The sequence below is a fragment of the Tiliqua scincoides genome, chromosome 1 (assembly GCF_035046505.1).
Source record: "Tiliqua scincoides isolate rTilSci1 chromosome 1, rTilSci1.hap2, whole genome shotgun sequence".
In the NCBI taxonomy this organism is placed as follows: domain Eukaryota; kingdom Metazoa; phylum Chordata; class Lepidosauria; order Squamata; family Scincidae; genus Tiliqua; species Tiliqua scincoides.
In genome coordinates this window covers 309,676,110-309,696,592 of record NC_089821.1, presented here as the reverse complement: position 1 = coordinate 309,696,592, position 20,483 = coordinate 309,676,110, and the positions used below count along the sequence as shown (strand labels likewise).

The following is a 20,483-nucleotide window of genomic DNA, read 5'->3' as shown; positions in this document are numbered from 1 at the left end:
ACTCCCCGCTGCTGCCTGTGTGTGGGCTGCATGTGGAGTGGCTGGGGTCTCCCTGCTCCTCCTCTGCTTTCCTTTGCTGGTCCATGATTTGGGGGAGGGGCTTTCAAAACCCCCAGTGACCCCAGGTCCCGAGCAAGCCCCCCCCCGCCAGAGAGCCCAGATCCCGAGCAAGCCCCCCTGCCAGTGATCCCAAATCCCACATTTCCTTCTGTCGTGCTGGGAGGCGAGCCTCGATTTTGGTCCTGCTGAATCACAGTGTGCTTTGCAAAGTGTGTCATCCAGACCATCACAGCACCAGCTTTTCTCCTTCCTCCCCCAACAGTTGTGAATGCCGCTGCTGCCGCTCCTGCCTTTTTTTTTCCAGATCCCTGCCCTGGGAAGGAGAGAGCTTGGCTGAAAGAAGCAGGCGGAAAAGAGCCAGGGGGGAGAAGAAACAGCACATACACACCAGCAGCGCTCACACTCTTTCACACATTGCTGTGCCTTGTTGAGAAATAGAGCTGTAGAAGATACACACACACAACCACGCATTGCACTTGTGTTCCTTTGGTGCTGTGTGTCAACATCCTTGAAGGAATTAAGAAGCAGCCACTGGCATCTTGGCCTGAGAAGGGAACATCTGAAGGGAGAGCAACCAAACCTCAAGACTTGTGTCCAAAAATCCGTCTTGTTCCTGCAATAACAACCAAATCACTCCAAGGGACCTGAGGGGGGAAGAGGGACTTTGGGAGAGGATTTTCGCTTACATTTTTTCCCCTGGAAGAAATCTGTGCATCGCCTGGCCTGGTTTGGCCTCTTCCTGGTCGTCCTCTTGCATCCGCACAGCATCCACCAACCATGATGTTTCGCGACCAGGTCGGAGTCCTGGCAGGTTGGTTCAAGAGCTGGAACGAATGTGAACAGACTGTTGCTCTGCTGTCCCTGCTGAAGAGGGTGAGCCGGAGCCAGGCCCGCTTCCTGCAGATCTGCCTGGAGCACTCCTTGGCCGACTGCACCGAACTGCACATTCTTGAGAACGAGGCCAACAATCCTGGTAGGTGGTTTCTTGTCTCCCACTTTTGCTCTTGCTTCTCCCTCCCTCCCCCCACTTTTGGGTGCATTTGGAACATGATGTTGTTTTCGGATCAATGACGGTAAAGGTTGGTGCATGTTTGTGCTTGAAAAGGGGCATTTGGGCACAATCCCCAAATCACCCCAGATTATCTTGCTGGTTTCCTTTTCCTATTACACACTCCAGTATTAAGCTTTGGGGTAACTATGGTAGCATGAATGATTGATCCTTTCCCCCCACCTCCCTCCTATGCTACTTCCTATCAAATAAGAAAGTCAGATCACGTAGAGTCTGGATTTCCTCTGCTGCTTTTGGGCAATGTGACTCGCTCTGGCTTTCACCAGCATGCGGAAGAGCCCAAGCAGTCTTGTGCAGGTTGTTAGGTAATTTTCTTGCTCTCCTCCCCCCCCCCTTTTTGGGAGAATGGAACAGCATTTATTATGTGTGCTTATGGCTAAGTCCTCATATCGCTTTTCAGAAGAATAAAGTATGTGTGTCAGTTTCAGAAGGTCTGGGAATGCCATTATATTTAACAAGTGCTCTTGGGAAATATTGCAGCAAAAAAAACCAAGTTGCAGTACATAGAAATATGTTGAAAATGCCATCCTTTCCTGCATAACTAACAATATGCATGTATGTATTAAAATAGTGTAATTTTGATTTAATTAGGAAAAAAGTGTGTGATACACTTTCTCTTGTGTTTTAAGAGTACCTTCCTAGAGGTTGGTAGAGTTGGTGCTAGTGTTCTCTCTGACATGTGGTAAATAAGAGTAAAGGCTTGCTCATTCACATGTTGCAGCCTAGGAAAAATACCAGGAACCTGTTCTCAGATGTGCCCAAAAATTTGAAAATGGGATACTTGTCTTTTTCGTTATCTTTTAGCCCATAAGTCCTGCTGGATCAGGCTAAGGACACATCTAGTCCAGCTTTTTTTAATTTCATAGTGGCCCACCAGGTGCTTATTGAAGCCCAAAGACAAGAAGATACCTGGATCCTGTTGCCACTCCCTTGCGCCTGCCTCTGAAACCTGCCTTTCCATAGGGCTGACATCTCAGGGGCAGATCCTGCTCCTTACAGTTTACGTCTAGGGATGGGAAAACGATTGATGATGCTTGGCGTTTATGTAGCACAGTTCAAGTGTTCCTTCACGCAGTGCACCAAGTCAGCAGTACTTCCATCAGCCTTATGAAGTAGGTTGGTGGAATTGTCCCCTCAGTGCACAGGTGTGAAGGGCTCTGGCTAAGATAAATTAGCACACCTGTTGAGTGTGCCAGTGAGAGGAGACAAAACGGGCAGCAGGGCCTCTAGTAGGCTTTCTGAGGAAGGGTAAAAACAAAAGCTATGTTTTTAGGACTACTAAGGCAGTGTTTCTGAAACTGTGGGTCAGGACCCACTAGGTGGGTCGCAGGCCAATTTCAGGTGGGTCCCCATTCATTTCAATATTTTATTTTTCATATATTAGACTTGACGCTACCATGGTATGTGACTGCATTTGGGGAAATGTGACATATCTGTACTTTTAACAATCTACTATGTATATTCTTTTAACAGTGATAGTCAATGGGATTTCCTCTTGGGAAAGTGTGGGCTACAATTGTTAAAAATTTTCCTGCTTGATGATGTCATTGCGGTCATGACATCACTTCCGGTGGGCCCTGACAGATTCTCATTCTTTAAAGTGGGTCCTGGTGCTAAATGTGTGAGAACCACTGTTCTAAGGAAAATAAAAGGAAAAAATAGTCAGAGGGAGGGGGTCACAGCATTGCCCCTCGCCTGGTGCTGCCCCGGGGCATTTGCTTCCCTGAACCCCTAGCTACACCTACCACCCTGCTGCCTGAAGTGACCATTATGAAATTACCTCATAGATGGACCAGCCTGGATAAAGATGATAATATTGGCTACCTTGCAAGTCTGCTGTAAGGATTGAAAAATACTGAATGAGAAGTGCTGTCATCACTCAGCATGCATTATATAAATGCTCAAAGTCATTAGCCATTGAAATGGCCCTTGAGAGCAGGCACAGACTCAGAGCATCTCAATTTGCACCTGATCTAAAGAATTAGCCCATTAAAAACTCTGAGACCTAACTGTGCGTGCTCAATATAACTAACCCCTGATGAGTGTGCAGAGCCCAAGTGTGCAACAAGCTGCCAGTTCAATGAGTGGGGGAGAAGCCAACTACAGCAAAGGTTCCCAAACTGTGGGTTGTGACTGCAGTGGCATCCCTAGGATTCGCGTCACCCAGTGCAGGAGGCCTGCGCGTCACCCCATGTAGTGGGCGGGGCAACGCCCAAGGTGGACGTTGATGTGCCATCACCCCACCCCCACCGGTTTTTTGGTTGTACCTTTTGTTAGAACACAGAGATTTCAATGTGGTTTGTTTTATTGCATTCTGCATGAAATTACACATTGATTGTTATACAGCATGATGGTCTTATTCCTCCAAACTCTGATTTTAGTGATTTTGAAAACTTGTAGAGCAGGGGTGCTCACACTTTTTTGGCTCGAGAGCTACTTTGAAACCCAGCAAGGCCCGGAGATCTACCAGGGTTTTTTTTACAATGTTCGCGCCATCATAACATACAACATTTATGTGTACAATGTATGTTGGTGTACCTTGAGCCCCACTGAGTATAACAGGACTTATACTGAGTAGACATGCCTAGGATTAGGCTGTGAGGCTGCAATCCTAGCCACACTTACCTGGGAGTAAGCCCCATTGAGTACAATGGGCCTTACTCCCGGCATTTCCTCCCAGAGGCACCTGAAGGGGGGGTCGGCACTCCGCGATCTACTCATTTTGCCTCGCGATCTACCGGTAGATCGCGATCCACCTATTGAGCACCCCTGTTGTAGAGTGTCTCACACACACGCACACTCCTACCCCCATGTCAACTTACTAACACCTTATTGCAGCAGTTCTCAAACTTTTAGCACTGGGACCCACTTTTTAGAATGAAAATCTGTCCAGGACCCATTGGAAGTGATGTCATGGCCAGAGGTGACATCATCAAGCAAATTAAAATAAATAATTATAAATCATTAAATTAAAATTAAAGAAATGATTAAATAAGGGGGAGCCAGTCCTGTTCCACCAAGTGAATCTACTCTGAAGTAAGTCCTATTGTGGTCAATGGGGCTTACTCTCAGGAAAGTGTGGGTAGGATTGCAGCCTGTGAGCGCAATCCTATGCATGTCTACTCTGAAGTAAGCCCCATAGTGGCCAATGGGCTTACTCTCAGGAAAGTGTGGGTAGGGTTGCAACCTGTGAGCCCAATCCTATGCATGCCTACTTTGAAGTAAGTCCCGTAGTGGTCAATGGGGCTTACTCTCAGGAAAGTGTGCATAGGATTGCAGCCTGTGAGCCCAATCCTATGCATGTCTACTCAGAAGTAAGTCCTATAGTGGTCAATGGAGCTTACTCTGTAGCCTGCCTGCAATAACAACCCCCCAAGAACAATCAGTGAGATTTCCAGCCCTCCCCAGTGCCCAGTTTAAAGTTCTTCTGTTTCAGGCATATCCGGATAAAGACCCTCCTGGCTTTGCAAGTGCAAAATAGAAAACTTTCCCCATACCAGTTGAAGACTCTTTTTTTGTCCTTTTTAGTGGGGGGGGGGGTCTGCCTTCTGGAGCATTTGTTGTGCTCCAGTTCCATTGAATCAGGACCATTCTGGTGTCCTCACATTCCCTTTTGCCTGGCCTGACATCCAGTCAAGGCTTGTCTGCCTACTTGTGAGTAAACGCGACCGTGAGGCTGCTTCACTTTCCATAGGGCTGGGAGGGAGGGACCTCCTTCTCCCTTTTGTGTTTTTGGGGGCTGCATTCATTGGATCAGTACCATTCTGACGTCCTTGGAGTCCTCTCAGCCTGCCCTGAGTCCTCTCAGTCCTTGCCTGGACAAAGGCAAGTTCGCCTACTCGTGAGTAAGCGTGGCCACGTGGCTCAATAAACGCAGCTGGGAGGGAAGCAGGGACCTCCTTCTCATGTTTTTGGGGGCTGCATTCATTGGATTGGGACCATTCTGGTGTCATTGGATTCCTCTCAGCCTGCCCTTTGCGATGGACTATGGCAAATATGCCTACTCGTGAGTAAACACGCAATACGGCTCACTTTCACTTTCCATAGGTCTGCATGCATTTTTTCTTTCCGGTTTTTTGGCCATAACATTTGACCGAAAGGAGCTATTGCAATTCTGTCTTTTGCATTGCACTCCGCGGGACATTCCGCATCCAACAGTGTATGGCATAGTGGGGTGGCTCCTGAAGCCACGATGTTAGCGCGTCCTTCCCCTGCCCATCACCTGGTGCGGTCTGCACCCCCCGCACCCCTCTAGCGACGCCAGTGTGTGACTGCTAGTTGTGGTACTGCAAGCTATTCTGGGGTGTTACCTAGCTGCTGCAAGGCATTCTGGGCTGCTACTCAGATGCCACAAACAACAAAATGGGTCGTGGCAGTGAAAAGATTGTGAAGCACTGCACTGCCTTGACTTTCATCCACTTGACTTTCATCACTTAGTTCTTTCAGCTGTTTTCAATTATAATCACATTTCAAATTTCATCCTCGTGCTTTCCTTTTTCATCCTATTTCATCCAACCTTCCACAGCGTTCGTCGTTATTCTTATGTGTATTTTTATTTTATATAACACATTCACATCTGTTATATACAAATTTAACTTGGTATCCGTGGGGGATCTGTTCCCAGACTCCCTGCAGATACCAAAACCTGTGGATAATGAAATCGACAGGTTGTAGTCCACGGGGGATCCGGATGCGAATGGAACCATTCTGGAGCCATTCTCAGGCCCGCGGAGGGCTGCGCAGCCTCTACCAGCCTCAGAAAGGCTCCTGGATGCCACCGGAACAAGGTACAGGTTGCCTCTGGAGCCCCTATGGACTGCATCCTATGGATTTCATTATCTGTAGGTTTTGGAGAGGTTCAGTGGAGAGGTTTTGAATTATCCGCAGGTTTTGGAGAGATTTCGGTACCTGCAGTGGGTCAAATCCATGGATCCTGAATCCATGGTTTACAGAGGATCGACCTGTAGTTATTTATGTTTTTTGCATTGGCCAAAATAAATGTGGAAGTGAAATAAAACTATGTTTTGAAATTGATCCTTCATCCCGCTCTTGTTCCTAACTAGACAAATGTGCAAGGTACGGTTGTATTCTTTTTTAAAAGTGCAGTGCAAAGGTGGCTGCACCCTCTGAGTTGGACACCTGAAAGGAGTCAACTGCCTGTGCAGTTTTGAAAATGCCAGTCTAGCCTGTTCACTGTGCTGTCATAGTTCCTCCGACTCAAAGGGGAAACTGTGCATCTGTGATCATGGCTGTGCATCTGTGATCTCTGCTTTTGGACTGACCTCCTTTCTCTTGTGACAGAGTTTGAGACATGACTGGCAAGAATGGAATCCCCTGCAAAGTAGCAGTGATAAGCTGTTTTGTCCACTCATGTGGACATTGGCTGAGACCTATCAAGATCTGGAGCATGTCTTTGTGAGAGAGAACATCTTTAGCTTTCAACGCTGGTAATAAAACAATTTTGTGTTACAAATTACATGGAATTGTTTTTTGGGGGGGAGGACAACAACAAAATAAGTGCTTCATCAAACTGAGTTGCCTTGGGATAGAAATGAGAAAAGCACCCAATGCGTTTTTTCCTTGGCTTTTCATTTTTACCTTGCAATTTGAGAAGAGCATTCATTTTGGGAATTTTTTACGGTAATTAAAAATTTGTTTGGACAAAAACTGGGTGGGAGCAAATTTCTCTGTGTTCCTAACCCCTCTGCCCCAAATGTCGCTGGTTAAAGTTTCTGAGTAACAAGGTAAGGACATTCTGCATGCTCAGGTGCTAGTGCTTAAGTGAGACTTAGTGTGACAGAGTCACTGAGAGCCTGAGCTGTAAATGGAAGGTTTATTCCTGGGGCTCGGGGGGGGGGCCCTGTGTTGTTGTGACTACAGTTCTTCCTGAAAGGCAGATTCCAGAAGGTTGCACTGGGGGATTATTTCTGCCATTGGCCATCTGCGTTCCACAGAGTTAAATTTTGTCCTCTGAGCTATTGGCCACCTACATGAAACGCACTGAAGGACGTTATTGGGGTTGGGGGTCATCAGTGTATGGATGATGCCCGGCTCTGTATCTCCATTCCATCTGGTACTATCAATGCTGTGGAGGTTTTGAATCATTGTCTGGAGTTGATATTGAGTTGGTGGAGGACAAACAAGTTGAAACTGAATTTGGACAAGACAGAAGGGTCATTAGAAGATCTGCGCACCCAGGTTATGGATTGTCAGCTTTTCTGAAGGGTGTTGCACTCCCCTTGAAGGATCAGGTTTGCTGTTTGGGAGTGTTTCTGGGTTGCACTTGACTGCCCAGGTCTTGCACCTGACTGGCCAGGTGTTTATTGTGACCTGGGGTGGTTTGGCTCAGGATAGATGGGAATACCAACGGTGTCTGTTCTTGGATCATTCAGGTCATGATTATCCACACACTGGTTACATCATATTGGGATCATTGTAGCATGTTCTGTGTAGGGCTTCCCTTGGAGATGGTACAGAAGCTTCAACTAGTCTGCTACTTAATTGCTGGCTGTCATGCCTCTGCTGTATCACCTGCATCAGTTACTGATGCATGTCTGGATGCAACTCTGCAGAGGTACCATGGTTGTGAAACTCTCTCCCTGGTTGTAAGGCTGGCTCCATCGCTTCCTCGGTTCCAAGGACCACAGAAAATACTTCTGTTCTCTTTAATCTTTGGTCCTAAGTCGATCTTGAGCGATCCACTCTCTTTGTAGTTCTGCTGTATTGACCTGGCTCTCTGGTGCTTCTGGATATTGTTTGGTGTATGTTTAGCTAGTTCTTGAGTGAACTTTTTTTGAGGGAACTGTTTTTGGGCCTCCTTGCCTCCCTCCCAACAAGACAGGATGCATATGTCCTAAATAATAAATCTTGTCTGGGTCATGAACTCACTTGGTGGCCTTAAGCAAGATACAGTCTCTCAACCTCCTGTCTGCAATATTGGAAGAATAACTGATCTACCTTACAGGATAGTTGTAAGGACTATTGAGATGATGTACCTAAGGTGCTCTGACTGCCTGAAACACTTTAGGGAATAATACTACTTAACATTCCTAAACAAACAGGTGTTTGGATTTGAGGCAGCCTGGGAGTCCTGCTCCCTGACTTAATCCTAGGGGTATGGGGACAGTCCCTGTGAGTTTTCCCCTGCTTTTAAGGGAAGTGTGCGCTACGCATGTGGAAGGGCCCTTAGCTCAGTGGCAGGGCTGCTATTTTTTACCTGCTTTTGTCCTGGATCTTTTTGTGGTGCCAGTGCTTCTGAATTCCCTTACCAGGGTATCCCAGCTGGCCTCTAATAATGTATGTTTCCCCAGCAGGTAAATATATGATTCTGGAGGGCTTTGGGGGGGGTGTTTGATGTCAGGTTGATAGTACTGACTTGTATTACTGCTGTCAGCGGTATAGCTAGAGGGGGTGCAAAGCACTAAGTCTTGCAGGCATCTGATCAAACTGTGCAGGTGGCCCCGTCCCCTCCCCTTTGAAGCCGTTCCAGGTGGTGGGAGCAAAACGGAGGCGGATGCCACTGACCGCAGTATTTTCCTGAATAATAGCTTAGGGTGACTTGTCATCTCTTGATAGTCTTTGTGGGCTCCTGAGTGGGAGGAAAAGTGGGATAGATTTGTTTCTTCTAAATAAACCGCTTTTTGAAAAGTCTGTAGTTGTTAAAGTACTGAGCTAATGCTAAACATCTTTTGGAATTTCAAACACTTTTTACATCTGTTAGTTGGCTCATTCCTCATGAGCAAAGCAATCTGTCAAAATGCCCTAAATGGCTAAGGATCAGTCTGAGTTGGCAACTGGATATGAAAAGGGTTTTGGGTTTGGCTACGACAGTACTTGCCAGGCTGCCTGTATCAGCACCTGTTCTTGATGTGATGGTTTGTATTTGATTTTATGCACTCATGTGGGTACTGTGTGTGTGTGAGTGAGAGAGAGAAGACAGAGAGACAGATAGACAGACGTGTTCCTGATGAACAGAGAATTGTTGTGTACTTGTAGTTAATTTGGTACTATCACTTGCAAAAGACAAAAATGAAAACTCTGTTTTAGTTTCTTGTTCAAAGTGAAGAGAAGCCCGTTTGGTGCTGGACATGGCTTGTGAAAGGGGGGGCAGAATGTGTGGTGGGAGCTTGTGGCTGGAATGCCAGAGACTCTGCTGCAACAGGATATCAACCAGAGCCCCCAGTGTTTACTCGGAGGAAAGAATGCTGGGTGTTGTCCAGTTGTTCGTATTAGAACACGGAGCCTGCAAGTTTTTTGGCAGCTGTTGCTGGTGCCATTTGATGGTAGCCTCCAGTTGCTGAACACTGCAAGGCCTCGGAGGACGCCCTGAAGTTTCTCTCTCTCTCTCTCTCTCGGGCTGGTGGTGGGGAAATGTTGCTGCCCTCGAGATCTCCTTATATAGTTCCGTCTGAGGGTTGAGGTGATGTGTGTTTCAGAAGCCCCCCCCCCCCACATCATAAAACAGCTGAGAATAATCTAATCTTGAATATTTAGGTACAAGCCCAATCTTAAAACTTAATCACAGTCTAAGGCAGTGATTTCAGCCTTTGTCATCTCACGGCACACTGATAAGGCACTAAAATTGTCAAGGCACACCATCAGTTTTTTGACAATTGACAAGGCACACCACACTGACAGCAGGGGCTTGCATCCCTCAGTGGCCCTACTAACAAATGATCCTCCCCCAAACTCCCACGGCACACCTGCAGACCACCCACGGCACACCAGTGTGCCACAGCACACTGGTTGAAAATGGCTGGTCTAAGGACATGTGGGTGGGGCCATAGGGGTGTGGTACAGATATAAGAGTTTCCCTGGGCATTCGTGCATGCAGTGTCGGCAACCTCTTAACCTCATTTAAGGAACCTGAGAGCAGGGTGTAGGATTCCTCCCTCCCATTTCATTTATCAATTGCTTTATTGGCCTTAACTGGGGCATTAATAACTACTTAACCCTAGTTAAGCCTTTGAAGCACAGTTAGCTGGCATAATACACACTGGCTTAAGGCTGCAATCCTAGGTGTAGTTACTTGGATCAAAGCCCTAGTAAGCTAACTTCTGAGTAAATATGTGTAGGCTTGCCCTGCGATAGAGTGAGCAGAGAACCAAGAAGCGTTTGCGTCAAATTGCCTCCCGCTGTAGCAAGCTTATTAGATGACTTTTGGGAAGGTGGCATCCCACAGCCCCCCTCCCAGTCCATCTGCAATATGAGGGTGACTGCTGGTGTACTTGACAGGGTTCCTGTGGAGAGTGTTCAGATTGTTAGCCAATTCTTATTATTCAGGATTCAAAATCAGAGTGGCCACCCTGAGCCGGTCTGTGGCATATAATCCCTGTTGCTTGGACTCATCTTTAGCCTTTTGTAACATACATGCCTAGGATTGCACTGGGTTTATCATTTTTCACCTTCTCCTGTAGTAATCTCTTTCGATATTATTAAGAACTTGGTAGAAATACAAAGGTGAAAAAAAAGAGAAGCAGTGCGATAATGGCGGCTTCTAGAACAGTCAGACTTTTTACCCCCAGAGAACTCCTCCATCTCGAAGGCCTTGAGTTCCTTGTAAGTAACTCCTGGAGTTAGAGGATTCTTGGACATTTTCTTGGGAACATGATTTGCGGTGGGGAAGCTTGTCCACCATTGCTGATCTTCGCATTGAGGAACCCCAGAACCCCTGGAACACAGTTTGAAAACCAGTGGCCTACAACAAGGAGAGAATTATATAGGACCCAGCATTGTTGTGAATTGTCAATACATCAATAAATAGGCTCTCATTAATAAAAGCAGGAAAACCGAATTATTTACCTTTAACCCTTGTTTCTTTGGACTGTGTTTGCATTGACTTTGCACAGAGATGAAGCACAAATATTGCTTGCATTGCTGGGCATCCTGACTTCCTCGTGCCCAAGCTCATGTGTGCATATCTTCCACCTGAAGATAGCAATTCATGCCTTTGAGGTTGTGGGCTCTGGCTCACTAAACCTTAAGCCACTGCCTTTAGGTATGATCAAGGGGCAGTCCAGGTATTATCATTGTGCTGCTTTACAATACATTTTGAGGACTACATCTTCTAGATTAGGGATGTCAAACTCATTTCATGCACTAGGCATCATGAAGGTACCATTTGCTAAGGACCAGAAGTGATGTCATTAAGCAGATGATGACCAGAAATGAGCACTTTTGTTCACACATACTAACTGCAAATGACAGAAGAGAAGATGTGCAAATCTTATTCATAATTTCAAAATATAGGAGAGCCCAATTATCACGTGGGCCACCCATTCAGCAGCGCCGCTTCTGCTGAGAGATCACTCACAGCTCAGCAGTGCTCTGCAAAGTGACACCTCAGCAGAAGCAGCCCTGCTGAAAGGGCAGCCCATGTGACAATTGTCCCCTCTCAACACTTCAGCAGTGTCTCCCTCTCTCACACCTCTTGGTCTGCACCTTCCCCCATGGCGTTCCTTGCCTTTTGAGGCTTCCTGCCATCTCTCCCTCCCAGAGCCTTGGCAGAGGTGGCTCTGCTGTAAGGGCAGCGCTGGGAGATTGAAATATTCACATGGGCCAGCTAAAGAGTTTCTGCAGGCGAGAACCCTTGTTCTAGATACTGCAAAAGCCTAACTGTTGGTTCCCGAGTCAGCACTTTCTGTACATAGTGTATAGGTTTCAAGTGTATCACTTTCACCCAGGCTATAGTGTAGGAAGAATCTTTTTCTAAAGCACAACTAGATGTAAAGTTATGAATGAATAGCTGCATAGCACCTTTTCTTAGCCAGTAGGAAAATTCACATTTAAGTCTAATGAATGACTTTTGCCTTTGTTCACTTTACAAGAACTCACTCGCATGTTGCAATCTTTCATTAGTCTGCTTGCTTGGGACTTAAGATTGTTTGGTATTATATTAGTAGCACACTGTGGAAATTTATTGTCCAAGCTGCATCCCAAAACATTTCTCCTTATTCGTTCGGATACGGGTAAGAACCTAAGAAGAGCACTGCTGGATCAGGCCAAAGGCCCATCTAGTCCAGCTTCCTGTATCTCACAGTGGCCCACCAAATGCTTCAGAGGGAATACACTAGACAATAGACACAACCTGCATCCTGGTGCCCTCCCCTGCATCTGGCAATCGGAGGCAGGCTACCTCTACCTTGCCACATACCTACCATGACTTGTTCTGGTGTTATGTGAGAGGGAAAACAGCATCCCTCAATCCACTTTATCCACCCCCTGCATAATTTTGTATGTCTCACTCATGTCCCACCTCAGGCGCCTCTTTTCTAGGCTGAAGAGGCCCAAGTGTTGTAGCCTTTCCTCATAAGTACAGTTCATGCACTTGTATTCAACATTTGATGACTGCAAAAACACAGTGATTAGAAATGTGAACGGGCCATCATTCTGCAGAACAAACTTTGGGGATGATATGAGGTGATATCAGTGTAGAGTTCTGCAAATGGAATGACCACAAATCTCTCATTTGTGGGTGCCTTCCATGTTGTACAGGGAGATCTTTCTTGTCCTGTTTCTGGCCTTCCCCCGTGCCTTGCACACTCTGAGGGAATAACTTGACATTTGGGGGGGGAAGAGTCTGAAGAGTCAAGGGGGAGATTCTTGCTGCTTTTGAACACCCCCAGGCTAGCATGACATGGAAACGGAGAAAGGGTCCGTTTCAGAGCCCAGAATAGTTGGGCTCAAGTTCAGTCCCTGCTGTTTTCAGGAATGGAGGAACTTGGGTAGTAGGGCTGGGAATGGAACATGTGACCGAGCTCTTGGAGAGCAGCTAAGTGCCAAAGTACAATGAGCCCTCCTGATCCGTGGACTTGGAATCCACAGATTTGAATATCTGCAGATGCTGAGCTGGAGGGCTTCAGATGACCTCCAGTACCTGAGCTGAAGGCACTTCCAGTTCACACTGGCTACTTCCAGTTGCTTCCGAGGTATTCTGAGATGTGAGGAAACCACACATGGCCTCCTCATGCCGCGGAACACATCCAGACACAACTGGAAGTAGCCAGCACGAGTAAGGAGTGCCTTCTAGCTGCATCCAGAAAGCCTTCTGAGGTGGCGGAGAGGTTGTGCGGGACGTCCGGAGGGCTGGGCACAGTCCCCAGGTAAGTGATAGCAGTGTCAGTGCCTGCACAGATAACATTGTCAGTGGAGTTTGGTCTCAAGGTGTGTGTCCTAGAACAGATTCCCCGCAGATACCAAGGGCCCACTGTAAATAGAACTAGGCCAGATATACCAATAACCTGACTCTAGTTTCATATCTGTTCACACATACAGTGTCCCCTAGTTGCCTGCCCAGCACTATTACCGCTGTGTGGAAGCACCAGCAAAGGATGTCCTGCGCCTGCATGAAAGTGCCAGTGCAGTTGGTCATAAGTCGGGGAGCATGTGTATCACGTATCCTATCACTGCCCCCTTTTTCCACCATGGAGTTCAAAGAAGCGCTTGCAACCTTATAAGATAGGTCAGGCTGGGAGAAGTGGCTTGCCCAAGGCCCCCCAGCAAGCATCACGCTTTGAGCGTGTTGGCTTTCCAGTTGTGCTTGCTGGGATGACTGCATAAAATGTGAATGGACGATAGTGTCTCCAGATAGGTAGTGGACATGCCTCAGCCCCCCACAAGTGCCCTTTGCTCACCTTTCCTTCCCACCTCCTGGAGCAAGCAAGCATCTTACTGTGCTTCACAGTAGAGAGGAAGGTGGGGGTGGGTGGGAAGGGGAGTGGGATGGGTGCAACTGTGCCTGTGAAGCTGTTCAGTATGTCTGTCCTGGAGGCAGGAAGTCTCCACCAGCCTCTTGTGTGATAGCTGGACCTGCGTCTGAAGTTGCTCTTCTGGACTGAGCCTCTGGTTAGGTCTGCTTAAGTGATCATTGCCTCCCAGTAACAAGCTCTCCGTTCCTTTCTGCTGTCTTTTCCCCCTTGTCGTCCACCAAGGTGAATTTGACATTCCTTCCACGCCAAGAATTGCATCACGCCTTTGCAATCAGCCTGAGTAACTGAACTAATAATTAGTCTGAACAGTGTCCTCTATTTTTAGGATGTGTTAGTCAGCGCTTTAGCCTCCCTACTTGCTGAATGCTTCTCTTCAGCAGTCGTAGTGCAATGGCTAAGAGCGCAAGCAGGGAAGTCCCCAGTTTGAATCTCAGCTTGGTCACAATTGGGGGCAGCCCATCCATTAGGCAATGTGATGTTGGATTGCAGGGGGGTGCAAGAGGGTGGTGAATTCAGAGCACCCTTCATCTCAAGTTTGCTGCCACTACAGCCTCTTTCCAGCTTGCCACAGACACAATCCCCACTGATAGCCTTTTCCCCACTACAAACAGGCAGAACATGGATAATCCAGCTCCTGACCTTGCTCCTGGTTCAGAACTGCTAGTTGAATTGACAGGAACTGCATGAACGAGGGAACTCTTTCATTCAAGTAGTCCTTATAAATCAAGCCAGAAATCCTTCTCTTCTGCAACTGAAGAAACTGTGCAAGGAGTGGTAATTAGCTGCTTTTTTATCGTTCAGAGGTAGCATAGGGTAGTGTTCTGGGTCATATCCTGTGCTGTTGGCAACCTTCAGTCTCGAAAGACTCTGGTATCGCGCTCTGAAAGGTGGTTCTGGCACAGCGTCTAGTGTGGCTGAAAAGGCCGATCCGGGAGTGACAATCCCTTCCACACCGGGAGCAAGTGCAGTCTGTCCCTGGTCTGTCTCCCTGGCTGTGGGCCTTCCTTCTTTGCCTCTTAGCCTCAGACTGTTGGCCAAGTGACTCTTCAAACTGGGAAAGGCCATGCTGCACAGCCTGCCTCCAAGTGGGCCGCTCAGAGGCCCATATCCAGTGTTCCCTGTAAGGTGCCTGGCCAAGTGGCCATGCACCTCCCAGCCGAGCTCCATGCAGAGTGGAGCTTGGCAGCCCAGAAGTTCAGCAATGACATGATGACATCATTGCCAAATATCTGGAGGCAAAGTTGTGATGCTGCACAGTTGCCAAAGGGGGTCTGTGCACCAGTGGAGACCCCTTAGGGAAAGCCGGTCTGATCATCCTGGCCACAGTCTCACTGGGGGCCTTTAGAAAGGGAGCTCTCCTCTCACCTCATATGATGACATTAAAGTGGTCTGAGTCCTTTGCAGTCTTCTATACCTTTGCAATCTATATAGCAATCTTCTTAAGTAGTATTAGTTCTATAACAATAAGGGAAAGATCAAGGCGAGGGGGAACAAGGCACTGTATCCCTTCTGTTAAAACATAGGTTTTGCATGCCGGAGGTCCCAGGGTCTGCAATGAGACAAGAAGAGTCAGGTTACACATAGTAGGAAGTACAGTGGACCAGGGACGTGCGATGGGTGGGGAGGCAGGTGAGGCAGAGCCCCCCCCACCAGCAAAAAGTGCTGCTACCGCTGTGTGAGATGCTCAAGCAAAGCGCATGGGTTGAGTGTGCTTGAGCACCTCACACAGCGACAGCAGTGCTTTTAGAAGGGCTCTGGTGGGGGGGCTGTGCCTCACCTGCCTTCCCACCTACCGCATGTCCCTGCAGTGGACCCCTCACACCCATGGGTCCGTATTTGCAGGTTTAACCACCCACGGATGCAGAGAGTCCAAGTGGGTGCCTCTGTTGGCTCTCTGCGATTACTTACCTGGAGCCTCCGGAGGCCTCTCCTGGGTCGCCCCGGGCCAAAACCCCCACTCCAATGGCTTCCGCGAGCCTCAGAATGGCCCACAGAAGCCTCTGGAAGCGACTTTTGGTTTTCACAATCCACTTCCAGTTTGACCAGAAGTAGCTTCTAGAGGATTCTGTGGGCCATTCCGAGGTCTACAGAGGCCAATAGAGTAGGTCGCCAGCCCAGTGCGACCCAGGAGAGGTCACCAGAGGCTCCAGGTAAGTAATTGTGTGAGTTTCAGGAGTGGACCCCAGCATCCGCAGAATTCCTTATCTGCGGGTAGGGCGGGGGGTGTCTGGAACTAAACCCCCAGGGATAAGAAGTGCCCACTATAATCCTGCTTGAGGCCCTGGAGAGTTGCTGCCAGAGCAGACAGTACTAGGTTAGCAAGACCAATATTTTGACTTGGTAGGAGGCAACTTAAAACAGTATATACAGTCTTTTCTTCCCCTGTTCCCCTCTCCAATAACATGATGGTATATCTTGTATCTCAAAGTTCAGGTTTCCTCTTGTGCCCAGAAAAGCCTCTCTTGGTAATCCTTCCTTTTTGTGGGGGGTGGAGGTTGGGGGTGGGGTCTGCTATTGGGTTTGCTTCCTTTTTATATAATAATTGATTAGATCACTGCATAGACCAATACCAAATTCCAGAACTTGGACATGTGAACTGTAAGAGAGAAGGCTGTTGCTGGACACTTACATAACTGTTGTGATCCTGAATCCAAATGTTTTGGAACTGAGGTATTTTTAAAACTCCCTTCCATGGTAGTTTTGATCAGAAGTATGTGCCTGGCAGCAAATGAGGTCTGACATGAACAGAAGTGCCACTTTTTTGAGCCAGTGAATAGAATGTTGATCTTGAAGTCTATGGGCCCCGGTTCGAAGTGGGATTAGAAACCAGGATTATGGGCAATCTCGGTTGGTAGTTGGCAACCTTCAGTCTCGAAAGACTATGGTATAAGCCTTCAGCACCCGGTATTCCCAGTCAGTCTCCCATCCAAGTACTAACCAGGCCTGACCCTGTTTAGCTTCCGAGATCATACAAGATCGGGCATGTGCAGGGTAACAGTTGTTTGCCATTATTAGTGTTGGTGTAGTTGCTCGACAAGGGAAGGGGGGCATTCCATGGTATGGATTCCATGGATGGTAGGATGAGCGCTATGCAGTCTCTATTCTAACTTCTGATTCACAAACCAAGTTTGCAAAGAGAGACCAGAGATTTCGTGAGGTGGTCTTGACAGGGGTTTGGGGGTTTGATTTTCTTAAGTGTCTAAATCCTGGATGAAAACTGGAGACCAAAGAGGTGTGTGTGTGTGTGTGTGTGTGTGTGTGTGTGTGTGTGTCAGAGCCCAAAGGAAAGCCAGAGAATTAAAGTGGTGTTTGGTTTTCCCTTCCTCAGCCCAGAAAGTGAATGTTCAACCATATAAGTGGATGTGTGACACGTGTGTGTGTGACGCTAGAGATAATCTCCCTGCCGTTCTTGTGCTCTGCATTAATGCATCCAAAATAACTGCTGCTAGTGTTGCATACCCACTCTCTGAACTCTGTCATGGCTGCTGATTAGAGGGTTCACCCCTCAGCCTGCATGCCTACCAAGGTTCCATGTGAGGACAATAGGGCAGCTGACGGATGATTTATTTGTGCCATGGGATATTTGCCACAAATTCCAAGATTGACAGACCAGGAATTCCCAGAGCTGGGTGTGTTCTGTGCTATAAAGCTAATATAATTTTATGCATCCAGGGATGCTGAACTGTGACCCGTATAAATGTTTGCAATTGTTTCTCCTTAAGTCCTAGTTACTGAAAATATTTCTGCACTGCCTTTCAAATGAAAGCGGTTCACAAAGCAGTTTACATAGCAGAATAAAGGAAAAGGTGGGTTCATGTCTGAGCTGTCTGTGCTGTCTGTCAGCTCATTCCTGAGATGTCTGTGACAGATCAGGAGAGAGATCTTGGGGTGGTGGTGGACAGGTTGATGAAAGTGTCGACCCAATGTGTGACGGCAGTGAAGAAGGCCAGTTCTACGCTTGGGATCATTAGGAAGGGTATTGAGAACAAAACGGCTAGTATTATAATGCCATTGTACAAATCTATGGTAAGGCCACACCTGGAGTATTGTGTCCAGTTCTGGTCGCCGCATCTCAAAAAAGACATAGTGGAAATGGAAAAGGTGCAAAAGAGAGCGACTAAGCTGATTACGGGGCTGGGGCACCTTCCTTATGAGGAAAGGCTATGGCGTTTGGGCCTCTTCAGCCTAGAAAAGAGACGCCTGAGTGGGGACATGATTGAGACATACAAAATTATGCAGGGGATGGACAGAGTGGATAGGGAGATGCTCTTTACACTCTCACATAATACCAGAACCAGGGGACATCCACTAAAATTGAGTGTTGGGCGGGTTAGGACAGACAAAAGAAAATATTTCTTTACTCAGCGCGTGGTTGGTCTGTGGAACTCCTTGCCACGGGATGTGGTGCTGGCGTCTAGCCTAGACGCCTTTAAAAGGGGATTGGACAAGTTTCTGGAGGAAAAATCCATTACGGGGTACAAGCCATGATGTGTATGCGCAACCTCCTGATTTTAGAAATGGGTTATGTCAGAATGCCAGATGCAAGGGAGGGCACCAGGATGAGGTCTCTTGTTATCTGGTGTGCTCCCTGAGGCATTTGGTGGGCTGCTGTGAGATATAGGAAGCTGGACTAGATGGGCCTATGGCCTGATCCAGTGGGGCTGTTCTTATGTCCCAAACAGGATCTCAGGCTGTTTTTTGAGTCAAAGACACCAACAAACAACTGCTGGAAAAGCTGTCACACTTGTGGATGAATATAACTACAGGAGTTTGGAGGATATATAGGGTGCTACAGACTTAAGGATGAAGAAATTTATTTTTAGCTACTTTATTTATTTTTTAAGAAATGAAAGTTGAATTTTTCAGGGTACAGAAATTTGTGCTTCTTACTAGATTCTGCCTGTAGTGTAGTAACCGGTGAGCTTCGGTGTGAGAGACGTAAAACATTTTGGCAGAGGGGAGCTCAAGGGTTGCCTATGCTGAACCGCAGGAATCCGTTGAGTCAAGAGGTTGGAGCCGAGGGGTCAGAAAAAGCCAGGAAAGGTTCCCAGTCCATCCAGGAATTTTTGATAGCCCTTCCTGTTGAGGAAAGCTGATTGTTGGCCTGGGTAGATGGAGACATTCCAGTCCCTGGGAGCTTCCCACTTTGGTTGCTAGCTGGTAGGCAGCTGTGCAAAATACCCCAGGTGGTGGTGGTCCTAATTCTTTGTACCAGTCCTGTTAACTCCTGACGCAAGAGTCCAAGGCTGACTCTTGGATAGATCTGGGTCAGGCATTTGGGCCATTGAGTATTCTTAAGCCAGTGGCTTTATTAGATTGAAAAGGAGATTGTTCATTGCCAAGGGGTTTGATATTTTTTTTTTGAATTACAAAAAGGAAGTTGAACTGTGGTTGTGGCTCAGTGAATTAAGTTTTAAGAAGTAGAATGAATTATAACTTAATAATTTGAGTTTAGGTTCGTATATGTGTATATTTACTTTAAAATATTATTGAAATGTTTACATCCTGCCTTTCGTATTTGGGGGAAAAAAAGACAACTTACAATGCTAAAAACCAATGTTAAAATACAAAGAGACACCCAATAAAAAATAATCATCACCTGCAACAAACTGAAACTGAAAGCATTGCATCAAAAAAAGCAGAAAGAAACAGACAAGCACACTCCTAGGGACGGAGCAGTTCTCAGTTCAAGACAGAGTGTTCTCTGGTTCACAGCACTATGGAGAAGCCTCCCCTTGTCACCACCCACAGAGCCTCAGCCAATGATGGCACTTGCAGGAGGATTCCCAAGTGATCTCATGAGGTGGGCCACCTCACATCAGCAAAGGTGCTCCCTTAGATGTCCCTTTAAAACCCTTAAGCCTAAAAGGGTTTTAAAGGTCCATGTTGGCACCGTAAATTGCAACTGGAAACAAACCAAACACTGCTAATGGAGCAGCGGTCTGAGTGCGTTGCACCTTCTAGTTCCAGCTGCAACAAACGCTGTTCAAAGGGGAGGTTTCCCTGCTGGGCCAGACATCTCCACCACTGCTGCTGTTCTTCGCTCTCCTCTCCCATTGATAGAGAGAGCTGCAGGCTGCACCACGTACTCCTTTAACATGCTCTCTGGATGAGTGTCAGCCCATTTACCAGTGCAGCCACCGCTGCCCGGGTCATTGGTGTCCTTGCACCCCTGGCTGCGACGCTGCAAAAAGTCTCTCAAAGCAATGATGGGGTGCTACAGGGTTGGTGCTGGTGTGCTTCCGGGCCATAGCCCAGGCCGGAGGCTCCCCTCTGGCAGCCAAAGGCTGAAATGCCTCCAGGGAAGGACGCAAGGCTACCAACTCAGCCAAATGTTGTCACTGCCCCTCGCGCCAACCTTCTCCCTTGAGTGAATGATTCAATGAACGGCTATTCTCTTTGCTTTTGGTCCTGGAATGCCAAAGTCAGCTTGAAGTCCGGAATGCCGAATTACAGTTGTAATTAAAAACAGAAATAAAGCACTCTAACAGCCACTGCTGAAACACAGACCTTGATTTTGAAAGGGAGTGACGCTCAGTCGGCAGCAGGCCCGTTGTTCAAATGCCCGCATCGTGGCTGTGTGGAATAGTTGACGGTGTTTGTCTGGGGTCAGTTTACCAGAGCGCCCAAAGATGCAATGGACTGAG

General features: G+C 47.4%; 1 protein-coding gene across 3 annotated transcripts in view; it reads left to right on the top strand.

The window, feature by feature from the left end:
* Positions 1-365: 365 nt before the first annotated feature.
* Positions 366-20,483, top strand: part of SAMD4A (sterile alpha motif domain containing 4A) — a 123,719-nt gene continuing 103,601 nt past the window's right edge. For all 3 annotated transcript variants that reach the window (XM_066629955.1, XM_066629949.1, XM_066629963.1), the window contains exon 1: positions 366-1,033. In XM_066629955.1, the coding sequence (XP_066486052.1) occupies positions 838-1,033 (196 nt within the window). In that variant the 5' untranslated portion in view covers positions 366-837. The remainder of the gene's footprint in view (positions 1,034-20,483) is intronic.